The 13,288-nt window shown below is 45.4% G+C and overlaps 1 protein-coding gene across 6 annotated transcripts in view; it reads left to right on the forward strand.

Moving 5' to 3' along the window:
• Positions 1-13,288, forward strand: part of ATP8A1 (ATPase phospholipid transporting 8A1) — a 1,103,292-nt gene that overhangs the window by 117,644 nt on the left and 972,360 nt on the right. For all 6 annotated transcript variants that reach the window (XM_078678248.1, XM_078678246.1, XM_078678250.1 and 3 more), the window contains exon 2: positions 8,184-8,298. In XM_078678248.1, the coding sequence (XP_078534374.1) occupies positions 8,184-8,298 (115 nt within the window). The remainder of the gene's footprint in view (positions 1-8,183; positions 8,299-13,288) is intronic.

The raw sequence follows: 13,288 nt of genomic DNA on the forward strand, positions 1-13,288 counted from the left end.
AAAAACCACTAAAGTACCCCATTTGTAGCCTTCAGCCACCTCTGCTCCAGTTACCTCTCTCATGTATCTGCCTTTGACTAGTGACCGAGAGCCACTAAAAAGTGTCAGGACCTGTTTCTTGGGCACTCTGATGCAGGAGCGACTTGGCACCTCCAGCGTCTGTCAGCTAGTTGTGGAAAGTATACCTCTTTAGGCATCCTTGACTCTATGGATAGATGTTAATGACCAGTCGAAGTCTAACTCAGTGGGCATTGTCCTAGGCAGTCATTGCAGTTTAAATTAAGAATTAATATCCAGCCATGGCTGTGTTTTACCCAAGGCTAATAATATTATTTCATAATAGTAGGTATATATTTATAGTAATCAGAAAATATAACAAACATAAAACACAACGCACAAATGTAACACTGTAATCATGGAGGGAAATTTGTGACCTCACAATACCAGATACTGTATCTGACCTTTAATTACACACCTTTAAAATTTCCCTAGGCCTCAGGATCTTTAAACTTTCCCAGCAGTTGCTCCAATACAATACAACAGTATGTGATGCCATTGTACTCCATGGCACCTCATCCAGCCTCCTGAAATGATGGCGCAGAGACATAGGCGCCACACGTGCACGTTGATGTCATTCCCAACAAAGCCTTCCTGGTCCCTAGATGCGGAACATTCATGACCGATGAAAATTGTGACAGTGTGCAGCATCTAACATGTAACCTTCTTGTATCTTAGCCCAACCCACAGAATGGAGAGGTGGGAACTTGATAAGTAATCTGTAGTTAGATAGAGTATCCGCCAGAAAGATTGTTACGAAGATAAGTAACTTGTTCTTCTGAACCACCAATTGCTTACCTTTTGATAGATATCAAAGCAGTAGCTCAGAAAGGTGGAGGATCGAAGGAGTGGACCTCACATCAGGAAACCCTGGAGGATCGAGGGGTAAATATCTCTCTGTGTACCTGTGAGTTAAGGTAGTAATGCCTGATGAAGATGTGGACTGATATCCTTGTAGCCTAGAAGATGTCCAAGGATAAGATCATAGTGGCAGCCTTAGCTCTGATAGAATGAGCCTGAAGGCCCTCAGCAAGCTTCTTTTTGGTCACGGCACAGCATATCTGCAAATAATGATCCACCTTGACATGGTTTGTTTCTGATTGCTTTTCCCATCTTACCAGAGAACCTCACAAAAAGTCATCCACCCAGTGCACCATAGTCCATTCAATATAAACACTAAGGGCTCTCATGGGATCCAACGGATGAAACCTCTCTGCCTCCTTTGATGGAGGTAGTGAAGAGACGAAAGGATGAAGCCTGATCAGTTGCCCAAAATGGAAAGGCGACACCACTTTTGTCAGTAACGATCAGAGTCCAAACATCAGCTTGTCAGGAAAGAAGATGGTATATGGTGGTGGCACAGACAGTGCCTGCAGTTCAATGGCGCAATGTGTAGATGTAATGTAAATGAGGGCTTGCATATAACCTTTAACAGTGACCAGGGCAAGGCCTTCTCTGGCTGAAGACTGGAAAAACGTAAATATATCAGATTTTATCCTGCAGCAGGCAACCCCATGAACTCTGCTTCAGTCCGCAAATGTTGCCCAATATCTGGAATGTATATAGATTTGGACTGATGCCAAGATGACATCTGCTAATGCCTCCAATAGATGGAATCCACTCAGATGATGTGTGGAGTTGTAAAATGTGAAGGCTTGGGTGCCGAGCCCTGTCCTATTGTTATTGTTGGGAAAGCAGGTTCTCCTGATGAGGTAGACACAGCAGGGGAAAGACACGCGGAGGCCTGGACTACCAGACCCTCTGAACCAATACAGAGATTCAAGATTTGTTGAGTCCGGTTCTGCTTGACCTTCTTCAGAACTCTGGGAAACCGAGGCAGGAATGCATAAAAGAGACTGAAGTCCCACAGAAAGCGGAAACTCTGCAGTGCAAAAGGCTCAACACTGAGCATTCTCTGCAATAGTGAAAAGAACTACCAAGACTTACCAACTGGGCGAATACTCCTTGAACTACCTCTGGATGCAGATACCAGTATGGTTGATTAGTTTGTCTACTGAGTTTCCGGATCCAGTTTTGTGTCCGGGAGACTCAAAAAGGTGAGGAAACTGATCTGTGGTTATAAGTATCCATAACCTGATACTTGCAAAGTACGCAGACGGTGTCTTTGAATTCTACGAGGACTTACTGAATTAAGTGGAAGGCACAGTCCTGCCCAAAGTGGCGGTGCAAGCGCAAAAGCACAAAGGGCTTAGCAGTAGACCACAATGGCTTCAGCATTTAAAAAGCTAAATAGTCAAACCAGTGTTTTACAAGAGCTCACTCTCCAGTCAAACCATTCATCCGCCAACAGCGATAACAAACTGCCAAAATTATGTAGATACAATGTGGCAGTCCATATCTGTAGGTCTTTAGAGACTTGCCATCAGCATAATGAAGCAGTGCTTCTGATAATTAATTGGAACCGGAAAAGTACACTGCAGCATTCTACGGCCAAGTAAATTGCCCCAAATCAGCAAGTTAAAATAATCATGAAATGGAGAGCCTTCCCCCAAGGTCTCCGAACCAGCCCCCTCCTATTGAAGCACGCATCATATCTGCTTGCACATTATTTGAAGCAAAATGATTAGTGGTGGATAAGAGGAAACACCCCTGACATCAGTGTGAGGAAAGAGGTTTTAAGTCATATATTGACCAGTCGGATGCAAAATATAGTTTGGGGTGTCTTGCCACCTGTAAAGCCGAAAAAAGGTAACATCCCCACTCCCAGAAGACCCAGCTGTTGAATCCACTCAGTTTTGATAACCAGGTATTGCCCTTCACACACATGCAGCAGAGATTTAAGAGTTTACATTAAAGCACAAAACAATCATTAACACTCTATATGAGGCATCTGCCCCACTCATTGGATATCAGAGAGGCACCCAAGAGAAATAGTGTCTGGAAGCAGTCACTAATAATTTTGAGGGCAGTCGGATAAAAAGTAAAACAACCCAATTATGAAACCCGAATTTAGGCATTTGACAGTTTTGAGTGAGGATCAGGTGAGAACCAAAGCTGAAGTACATTAGAGAAATGCTTCTATTCAAATTTAAATTAAAATATGTAATGAACTCTATGCAAGGAAGAGAGATTATTGTAGCTAATTTGGGGAGAGGGCAAGACCAAAACCAGACGATAGCATTATTTTCCTTTTTATAGTTATGCTATGTCCAGCTTTTGCTCTCTGTTTCAGGCAGTTTTTTTTATCACATCCTTTTCCAATGTACTTGAAGCTCTTTAATTGGATGGCTTTCTTGACTATTTCAATGTTCTGCTTTGGATGTGCTGTTTTCTTTCCTATCTATATTTGTCCCACCCCTGGGGTAGAGCTCTCACAGCATGCGTTTCAATTGGATGTGTTTTATCCTGTGGAGCTTTACATAATCATTTGTCTTTTTGAACTCCATGAATCTCGAGGCCGTTGGTCTTCTTTTCCGATCCTTTCTCTTTTCTGTTGCTCCATATCCAGATTCGCTCAGTCGTTTTTTGAATATTTTGCTTCCCAGCTGCCCATGTTTTCCATTGTTCAGCCTTCTTGCTTTTTCAGTCTCGCAACCCAAACTGAACCTAGTTCAGCCGATTCTGTGATCCTACTGTGTCGCAGTCGAACACTCCCACTAATTGAAACTGGCCGTCCGGTATCTCTATCTGTTCCTTCCCTTCCTTGGTCGTAAATCGTACATGGTTGCCAAAGGCGTAGTTTGATCAGGAAACAAAGTGTCTTAATTCAGAGGAGCAACACTCTTCTGAGTTTGTAAGATGTCTTTCAGATCGTTTCTGCCTCATGGTTGGAGAACAGTCGCCGGGATCCTATTACGATGTGCAGCATTAATCCAGTTGCGTCTGTTCGTGACACCGACGACAATTCGGGTTGCCAGCAGAACATACTCTGCTTTCTTCCAACGAGATTCTAAATTCTTAGAAAGTTGACATTTTTTTAAAACAAATTCTCCTGGTTGGAGACCCTGAGCCGGACCCTCTGATTTATCTGGTATAGCTTCATGCACCTGCTGGTAAATCAGAGACAATTTTTCAGTCAAGGTTTTCAGGTAATCACTCAAAACAGGATACTGTATTTCTTTTGTCACCTTTGGCCTTGGGGGTCCCCATACATTCAGTGGCCTGCCAAAAACTATTTCGTAGCGAGAAAGTCCAATCCTACTATGTAGGATGGAACGAACAGATAACAATACTAGAGGCAGAGTGTGTGGCCAATTTTTGCCTGTTACTGCTTGTATCTTTGCCAGTTTCACCTTTAATGTGACATTGACCTCTCTACTAGACCTGCTGCCTGGGGATAATTAGCAGCATGAAACTTTAATCTTACCCCTCAACCCTTCATTAGGTATTTGGCCAGTAAAATGGGGGCATTTTCACTCCATAGTACTCTACATATTCCAAAATGGGGGAAGAACTCTTTTGGCAGAATTTTAGCTGTTGTCATGGCTGTGTTGTCTTTGGTTGGATAAGCCTCCATCCATTTACTAAAGGAACAAACCACTACTAATACAAACTTCAAATTATTACAGCACTCTAACTGAATATAATCCGTTTGAAGTGCTTTGAAGGGGACCTGGGATGGAGAAAATCCACCAGTAGGGGTTGATACTTCCTTCCCAGGATTGTGCTGTAGACATATCATGCAATGTTTAACCAAATGTTCAGCTTTTTTCCGAATGTGCTGATTATCCGAAACTGTTCTAATTGGGAGATGGTGGTTTTGGCACTAATGTGAGAAGGTCCATGGGCCATGGTTACAAAGGGCAGTAAATAGGCATAGGGCAACTTCCATTTCAGCATATCTTTGGACCTCCAACAGCCCTCATCATCTAACTCTCCTTCCTTTTTTCATTCTGCCTTTTCTTGTTCAGTAGCTAACTGCTGTATTTCCTTGATCTCCGTGTACATATTTTCCCATCTTTCAGCTTAGGCTCGTAGTACATACATCCTACTTGTGTGCGTACTTGCAGTATTTCTTGCAAATTCATCCACAAAGGCATCTCCTTGTCCCACTTTGTCTGTAATTTTCTTATGGGCACTACATTTGATAATGGCTACACTTCTTGCCAATGTCAAGGCAATGAGAAGACTATTTACCAATTCACTGTGCTGTATTTTAGAACCATGGGAGGTTAGGAATCCCCGTTCCTGCCAAAGCTTGCCAAAATTGTGTGCCACACAAAATGCATACTGACCATCCATGTAAACGTTTACTGATAACCCTTCACTAAGTTCACAGGCCCTCAAAAGTGCAATGAGCTCAGCAGCTTGGGCAGATTTTTTCAGAATACGGGCTGTTTCTACCACTGTTTGTAATGTGATTGTGGCATAGGATGCAGAGGTGGTGCCATCAAGTAATCTCAAGCAAGAACCAGCCACCAATAATTCTCCCGCAGGATCTAACAAAGGTGTATCTTTAAGATCTATTCTTCCTTTGGTTTGTTCTTTTGTCAAAAAAATACAATCATGCAAATCATGAGATTGTTCAGCTGGTGAAGGTACCAATGTGGCTGGGTTTAGTGTCAAACATCTTTTGAGTGTGAAATGGGGTGCCAAGAGCGTAAGTTCGTATCCTGTGAGTCTAGCGTTAGTTAAGTGTTGTGTCTTGGTCTGATTAAGGAGTGCATCTACGGAATGTGGTACCATAACGTTGTTACTCAACACTATCCCTTCAGATTGTGGTATAGAGATGGCTGTGGCGTAAACCGCCCTAAGGCAGCTCGGAAGTCCTCTGGCCACCGGATCCAATACAGCTGAAAAATAAGCACATGGACAATGTTTACTGCCATGTGGCTGTGTCAAAACTGATAATGCATATTCTTCCTTCTCGTGTACATATAATATGAAAGGCTTGGTGTAGTCTGGAGCAGAACAAAGGGATGTGCGAGGCTGCTGATATTCATTTTGACATTCAGATGACCATGGTAGAGGAAAGGGAGAGTCTTTAGTAACAAGGGACAAAAAGGTTTGATGATAAGTGAGAAGTTGGGGATCCACTGTCTACAATAGGAAGTAATACCGATAAGTGCCCTGACTTCTTTTTGAGTACTTGAATAGGAACATTTAGGATAGTTTGAATCCTGTCCTTAGTGAGAGTGCGACCTTCTTTAGACAAGAGGTGACCCAAATAGGTGACCCCAGACTGACAATATTGCAACTTATTCTTAGAGACCTTATGTCCCTTAACAGCAAGATTATGTGATAGGGAGAGAGTGCCCTCTTTACAATGCTCAACTGTGTCTGCTGCTAGCAAAATGCAATCGACATATTGCACAAGTGTAACTCCAGGTGGCAAAAAAAGTTCATCCAACTGTCGTTTAAATGCCTGACTGGAAATGCTAGGACTTTCAGTGTAGCCTTGTGGAGCCCTAAAAAATCTAAATGAGCGGCCCGTAACAAAAATTCAAACAAATATCTACTATCGTTATGTATAGGAACAGAGAAAAAAGCATTGTCGATAACTGAAAATGCAGTGCTTGTAGGTGGGATTAATGTCAAATTCCCGAGCAGACGCCAGCTGTTCTTTTGCGCTGACTCCACATGTATACATAGCCTACAATACCCTAATCTAGATTCTTCACCAATGTTTATGCCAGTGCAGTATCAAGGATAGAGCCGGGGCTGAAAGTAGGGCAGCGGTTAAAATGGATGATGCATAAAAAACAAGAGAATCAGATTTTACATTTCAACAAGAATCGAAGGAGAACAGCTAAACGCAAACGTTGAAAATCTTTACAGTTTTTCTTGTCTAAAATAATTCCTGGTGAACCCTGCTCTTAGGAATGCTCTTAGGATCTGTATTGTAGGTCTGGTAATATTATTGTTAAGGAAGTTGCTGTAATGTTAGATTGGGAATCATTTTAGTGGGTAGTCTAAAAGGGGTACAACATAGATGAAGTCATTATTTGTCTCTTTCTATACCTTTACCTCTCTTTCCCTTCTCTTCCACACCATTTTACTTGCTGTTGCTTCCTACCTTCTTATATCTCTTTCCTGGACCTTGTTTTCTTGTCTGAAAACTTGCTGCACTTTGCCAGTGAAAACGCCAGTCACAGCCTGTCATTAAAGGTGTAGAGTCCCACCCACCTCCCATATTCAAGCATGGTGAGTATCTGTCAGGCTGAGCATAGGTCATCCTGACAGACACACACCTTTGCTCCGGTCAGGCAGCCATACACTTTAAGTGCAGAGATGGCCTGCAGACTGAGCCAATCTTTGCCAGATTAATATTTCACAGCCCTGGGGGCGTGACCTCATCAGCCTAGTAAAGTATTGTCTGAGACTCCCTCTCATTATGGGGGGGGAGCGTCACTAATTGACTTTGACCTGGGCACTTCAGTTTTAAACTCTGGTGATTCCTTCTCACAGAATGGGGTGGGGTCAGCAACTCTCAATGACCCCCCATCCCACTCTGTGGCGAGTTAGGGAAGGTTCTCCTCTTATTGGCTGACCTTGTCATGGGTCAGGCAACGAGAGGAGGCCTTTCCCTAACTCTGAGGTGGCATCTTCTGTCACTCCCTTCCTTCCTCAAAGCCTCCAAGCACCACTGAGTCCGTTCTGCTTCTCCACCCAGTAAGTGTTTGTTGAATGCGCGGTCCATGCATGTGTGTGTTTGTCTGCATGAATGTATGTGTTTTTTCACATGCGTGCTATGAAATGGTGTGGGCATGTGTATGTGCTTGTGAATGGTGGGTGTAAGTGCCTGCGTTTGTGAATGTCATGCGTTTGTGAGTGGATGAGTGCTAGTGAACATTTATCTGGAAGGGTGGGTGTGAGTATGTGTGCGGTAGTAAGTTGATAGGTTGCGCATGTGTACCCACCCCACTGCTCAACCACATTATGGGCCTACACTGAAGTCAATCAGTAATAAAAAATGTTTGAGGTTGTTCTTAAGTATGTATACAGCAAAAGAGAAATCAGTTGACAATAATGTTCTATCTGGGATGGTGGTGACAGCTGAATATGAACAAAGGTTAGTACTGTTTACATATCCGCTGGTACACATTTCTAGAAATGTGAAGGGTATTTCCCTCAAATAACTTGAGATTCCTCATAATAAAGTAGAATGTGGTGTTGCTTCAGTTCCTTTTGTGGTTCATAGCTGTAACAAAATTTTTCTTTTTTAGGGTATGAAAAAACAGACGACGTTTCTGAGAAAACCTCATTAGCTGATCAAGAGGAAGTGAGAAATATATTCATCAATCAACCACAGCTAACAAAATTCTGCAATAACCACGTCAGGTACTGCATTTTTGTGTGCTCTTTAGGTTTCATTTAACACACTAGCGTCAATCATGGCAATGTTTTGCATATGCTATGCAGAAGGCTCTAGGTGTTTTGTATGTGTCAATTATAAAGATTTATTGCTCGAAAGCAATTTTCTAATAGTATGGCGCAACAGTTGGTTATGTAGGGAAGTACAATATCACTTTTCTAAACCTCTTTGTTTCCTGTTGAACTTGGAACGGCCACATGATTGGCAAAACCCATCGGGTTAGTAACTGAGGAAGAAATCATTGACACCAAAGATTTTTGAAGTAGAGACCACACTGGTGCAAGTCCAAATTTCCGCGCAGGCAGCGGCACATAGTCAAGAGCCTGGTGTTTGTAGTAGCTGTGACAGCCGCAGCCTGTTGGTGTGGTCTGGTGCTAAGGTAGCGGCACGCCAGTGCTTGGTAATGATTTTTATTAGGGTTGAACAAGAAATACTATAATCAAGTCTAATACAGCGTCCTGGCTGGCAGTAATGTAGGCACCTCACTCTCCGGATTTCTGGTGCTTTGCAATAGTTTTAAGATCTTCTTAGAGTTTCTTGTTCCTCAAATGGGTGTCATTTCTGGTATTTCCATGTTTCCCTCGTCTTCATTGCTTGATTTGTTTGCTAGAAAGTGTCACTCGTAGTCGTTGAAATGTCACTTATAATTGCTCTCAAATGATGAAAATGTCACACATAGCAATGTGAAACTTTGGCAGCTACGCTTATTTCTTCTTATCAGCAATAGAGCAAGATTAAGGGAACATAAAATGTCCTGCATCGGTCTGTTCCTACTTGTCTAGTTTTTCAAAGGCAACCGCACAGAAATGATTCAGGAAGGGGGTAAACTTGCTCCAGCACACCCAGATGTGTTATCGTTGGAAAGTCCCACAACTAAGATTCTTAGTGGAGGAAGTCCTGTCTCAGAACCTCAGAACCACACACAGCAAGGGATATAAAAATAGATACAGGACCTGAGAAATGTCTTTGATAAGATTAACTCGGTCCGCCCTGAGAGTGGTTTTCAATCAATCAATCAGGGCTTTTTTAAAGCGCGCTACTCACCCATGAGGGTGTCAAGGCGCTGGAGGGGAGGGGAGTGCAGCTCCGGATCAGTCGAAGAGCCAGGTCTTGAGGCTTTTTTTGAAAGTGGGCATGGTAGGGGAGTGTCTGATGTTGACTGGGAGCTTGTTCCAGGCCTTAGCCGCGACGTGGGAGGAGGCTCTTCCTCCTGCTCTGGTTCTGCGGATGTGTGGTGTTTCTGCTAGGGCAAGGTCGGCTGAGCTGAGGTTTCTTTTGGGTATGTGGAAAGATACTCTTTCGTTGAGGCATTTGGGTCCGATGTTGTGGAGGGATTTGTAGGCGTGGGTGAGTAACTTGAAGGTTACTCTCTACTCAATGGGGAGCCAGTGGAGGTCTCACAGGTGTTGGGTCATGGGCTCGTGTCGTGGGGTTCCGAGGATGAGTCAGGCCGCAGTGTTCTGGATGGTCTGGAGTTTGTGAAGGAGGGATTTGTTGATTCCAGCATAGAGGGCGTTACCGTAGTCCAGTCTGCTGGTTATGAGTGCGTAGGTGACCGTCTTTCTGACTTCGGGGGAGATCCACTTGAATGTCTTGCGGAGGATGCGGAGGGAGTTGAAGCAGGTGGAGGAGATGGCGTTGATCTGGCGGGTCATGGTGAAGGAGGAGTCTAGAATGATGCTGAGGTTCCAGGCGTGATCCGTCGGGGTGGGTGGGTTTCCGAGGGCAGAGATCCACCAGGTGTTGTCCCAAGCGGAGGGGGAGGGTCCAAGGATGAGGACCTCTGTCTTCTCTGAGTTGAGCTTTTAGGCAGCCGTTGCTCATCCAGGCTGCGACATCCTTCATTCATTCCTGGAAGCTGAGTCTGGTGTCTTCTGTGTTCTTTGTGAGGTAGAGGATAAGCTGGGTGTCGTCAGCATAGGATACTAAACTGAGCCCATGATGTCTGACGATGGCGGTGAGGGGGGCCATGTAGATGTTGAAGAGCGTGGGGTTGAGCGATGTTCCTTGGGGTACTCCGCAGTTAATATCTGTAGGTTCGAAGAGGAAGGGTGGGAGTCTGATCCTTTGGGTTCTGCTGGCGAGAAAGGAGGGGAACCAGTCGAGGGTGGTACCATGTATGCGGGCGTCTTGGACTCTGGCTGCAAGAGTGTGGTGGGAGACGGTGTCAAAGGCTGCAGAGAGGTCTAGCAGGATGAGGGTCGTGATGTGGCCCTGGTCGAGTATCATGCGTATGTTGTTGGTGGCGGCGAGGAGGGCAGTCTCGGTGCTATGGTTGCTGCAGAAACCGGACTGGGAGCGGTCGAGGATGGCTTTCTCTTCGATGAAGGTGGTCAGCTGGGCATTGACAATCCTCTCATGAGTATGGCTTTGAAGGGAAGGAGAGAGATGGGCTGGTAGTTTTTCAGGTTTCATGAGGCGGGGCTTGACCTCTGCCCACTTTCAGTCGTCGGGGAAAATGCCGGATTCGAAGGAGGCATTGATGGTGCGGCATAGTTCAGGTGCTATGGCTGCAGCTTCTCTGTGGAAGATGTGCTGCAGCAGGGGTCCGTGGGGGCTCCTGAGTGGGTGCTCTTCATTGTTGTGTTGGTATGTTCGGTGGTGACCGGAGTCCAGGTGGTGATGGTGGGATGGTTTTGGTTGACATATAAGGGGCGAGCAGGAGAGTTGAGTAGAGCCGGCTGCTACCATGTTTTTTTCTGTGTTCAAAGGGACCCTGGAATTTTTTTCCCAGCAATCTTATTGCTGAAGCAGGAAATGGTTAATTTTGCTGAAAACATTGGGTGGCGAAAGTCCTGGAATTATCATGTGATTCTTTTAGGTGTCTTTGTCAATCTCTGGCTGGGTTCACCCTTAAAAAAACCTTGCACGACCATTAACAGGAAAGAGCTGACTATATCATAATAAATATTTTTTTTTAAAACTTCCCTGCTTAGAATTAGAAATCATATCTACCCAACAAAGGGCTGTTACAATGGTTTGGAAAGCTAGCCTTCTGCTCGCATCTAAAGACATAGTAATCCACGTCCTCCCAGTTATCCCTGCTTTCTTTGTGGAAGTTTCCTCCTGAAGCTTGAGAGTGCCGAAGACTGATATAGGTTTGTACACTTATAGACCAGTTGTAAGTAGACTTGCCTCCTGCCTGGGTTGGACGAATGGAGTGGTGCTGCTATACAAGGAATCCCTGAAACCAGTTGTAACTCAACATTTTATTTAGACTTGGACTGAATTATTGCAAAGCTCCCATCCATCTTCTTCTTTTTTTTTTTTTGATAATCAATTTTATTGAATTTTCTTATTCACAACATACAAATTCATTGGTTGCAGTTCATTAATTACCAGGAAAGAACTTGACTTTACACACAGGTGACAGAAGGGAAAAAGGGCATAGCCCGGCAGTCCATACGGTAGATACAGTTGTACACAGAGGAAAGCATATAAAGGCAGACCATCAAGGTGGAAACATATTGAACCATTTGCCCCACACTTTATGAAACAGGTCGGAGCAACCTCGGGCTTCGAATAGGGCCTCTTCCTGGATCCCGCACCAATCCACCCCTCTCCTCCAGCCCTTTACAGAGGGCGCCTTAGCCTGGGACCAGTGCGCCACTATATCCCTCTTGGCGACTGCCACAGCTGTCCCCAGCAGGCGCTTGCCCATCCTGGAGCCATCCAGACCATCAAACACCCCCAGCAGCATGCGCCGCGGATCATGGGGAACCTCCCACCCCAGGGCTTGCGTGAGCTCTCGCTCCACCCCCTCAAAAGGGCGCCAGCACTGGACAGTACCATACCATGAGATAAAAATCGGCTGAGGCATAAGCGCAGCGTGTGCATTCCGGGGAGGCTCTCAGCCAGGCCTGGAATAGACGTGTCGGTGTGAGATTTGCCGCATGTCGGTTATAAAGGTGGTCTAGGCGCAACTTGGAGGATGTGGTCAGGGATTTGGGCACCATAAGGGCATCCCTCCAGTCCGCCTCGTCCAGGGGGCCCAGCCATCCCTCCCACCAAGCCCTGAGCCGATCAAGGAAAGCGGGACCATTGTTCACCAGGGACCGGTAAATACGGGACACCCCCCCTCCCCAGATTCACCATCATTACTTGAGCTTCCAGCGGGCAGACCTCTGGAAGGGAGACAGGTGGCTAGACATATGTATGAAGGGCATGTCTAAGTTGTAGGTATTTATAGTGTTGGGTGTGTGGGAGGGCGTGGCGCTGTTGCAAATCCGCAAAGGAGCGAATGTGATCCCACATCCAGACATCCCCGAGCACTGAAATTCCAATAAGGTCCCAGCTTCGAAATATTTGTAGGGACGAAACTTCCTGAATCCAGGACCCGTGCCAAAGTGGCGTCTGTCGAGTCAGCTTCCGATCCCATCGCACGTGGCGGAGAGCCGTACGCCAGGCCAGGAACACCGTCCTGGTAACCGAGGGTAGGGCCTGCGGCACCAGGCTACCATACAGAAACGCCTGGATCCTCGCGAAGTGCGACGTGCTGAGTTCTACAAGGTATGCAGGGTCTGACCAGCCGCCCGCATACCAATCATGGATGACAATAAGTTTCGTGGCCAGGTAGTAGAGGTGGAGATTGGTGACCCCCATACCTCCATCAAAGGGGGGAATATGACAGTGCGACAAAGATAAACGTGATCTTGCCCCACCCCAGAGGAATTGGGTGAGAACACCGTCCAGCTCTCGGAACCAACTGCCAGGGAGATGAATAGTAGTGTTTTGCAATATATAAAGAAAACTGGGAGAATCATCATTTTGAAGAGGGCACTCCTGCCCAGGGGGTTAAGGGGAAGGTTCTGCCACCTTTTAAGATCCGCCTTCATCCGGACTACCAAAGGCTTAACATTTAACACCCATTCAAGTTCTGGCAGGAGAGGTATCCAAACGCCAAGATATTTGACTGAGTGCCTTTTAAGGGGGATGTCCGACTGCCAGTCAAAGCAA

The sequence above is a fragment of the Lissotriton helveticus genome, chromosome 2_2 (genome assembly GCF_964261635.1).
Source record: "Lissotriton helveticus chromosome 2_2, aLisHel1.1, whole genome shotgun sequence".
NCBI classification, from domain to species: Eukaryota; Metazoa; Chordata; class Amphibia; order Caudata; family Salamandridae; genus Lissotriton; species Lissotriton helveticus.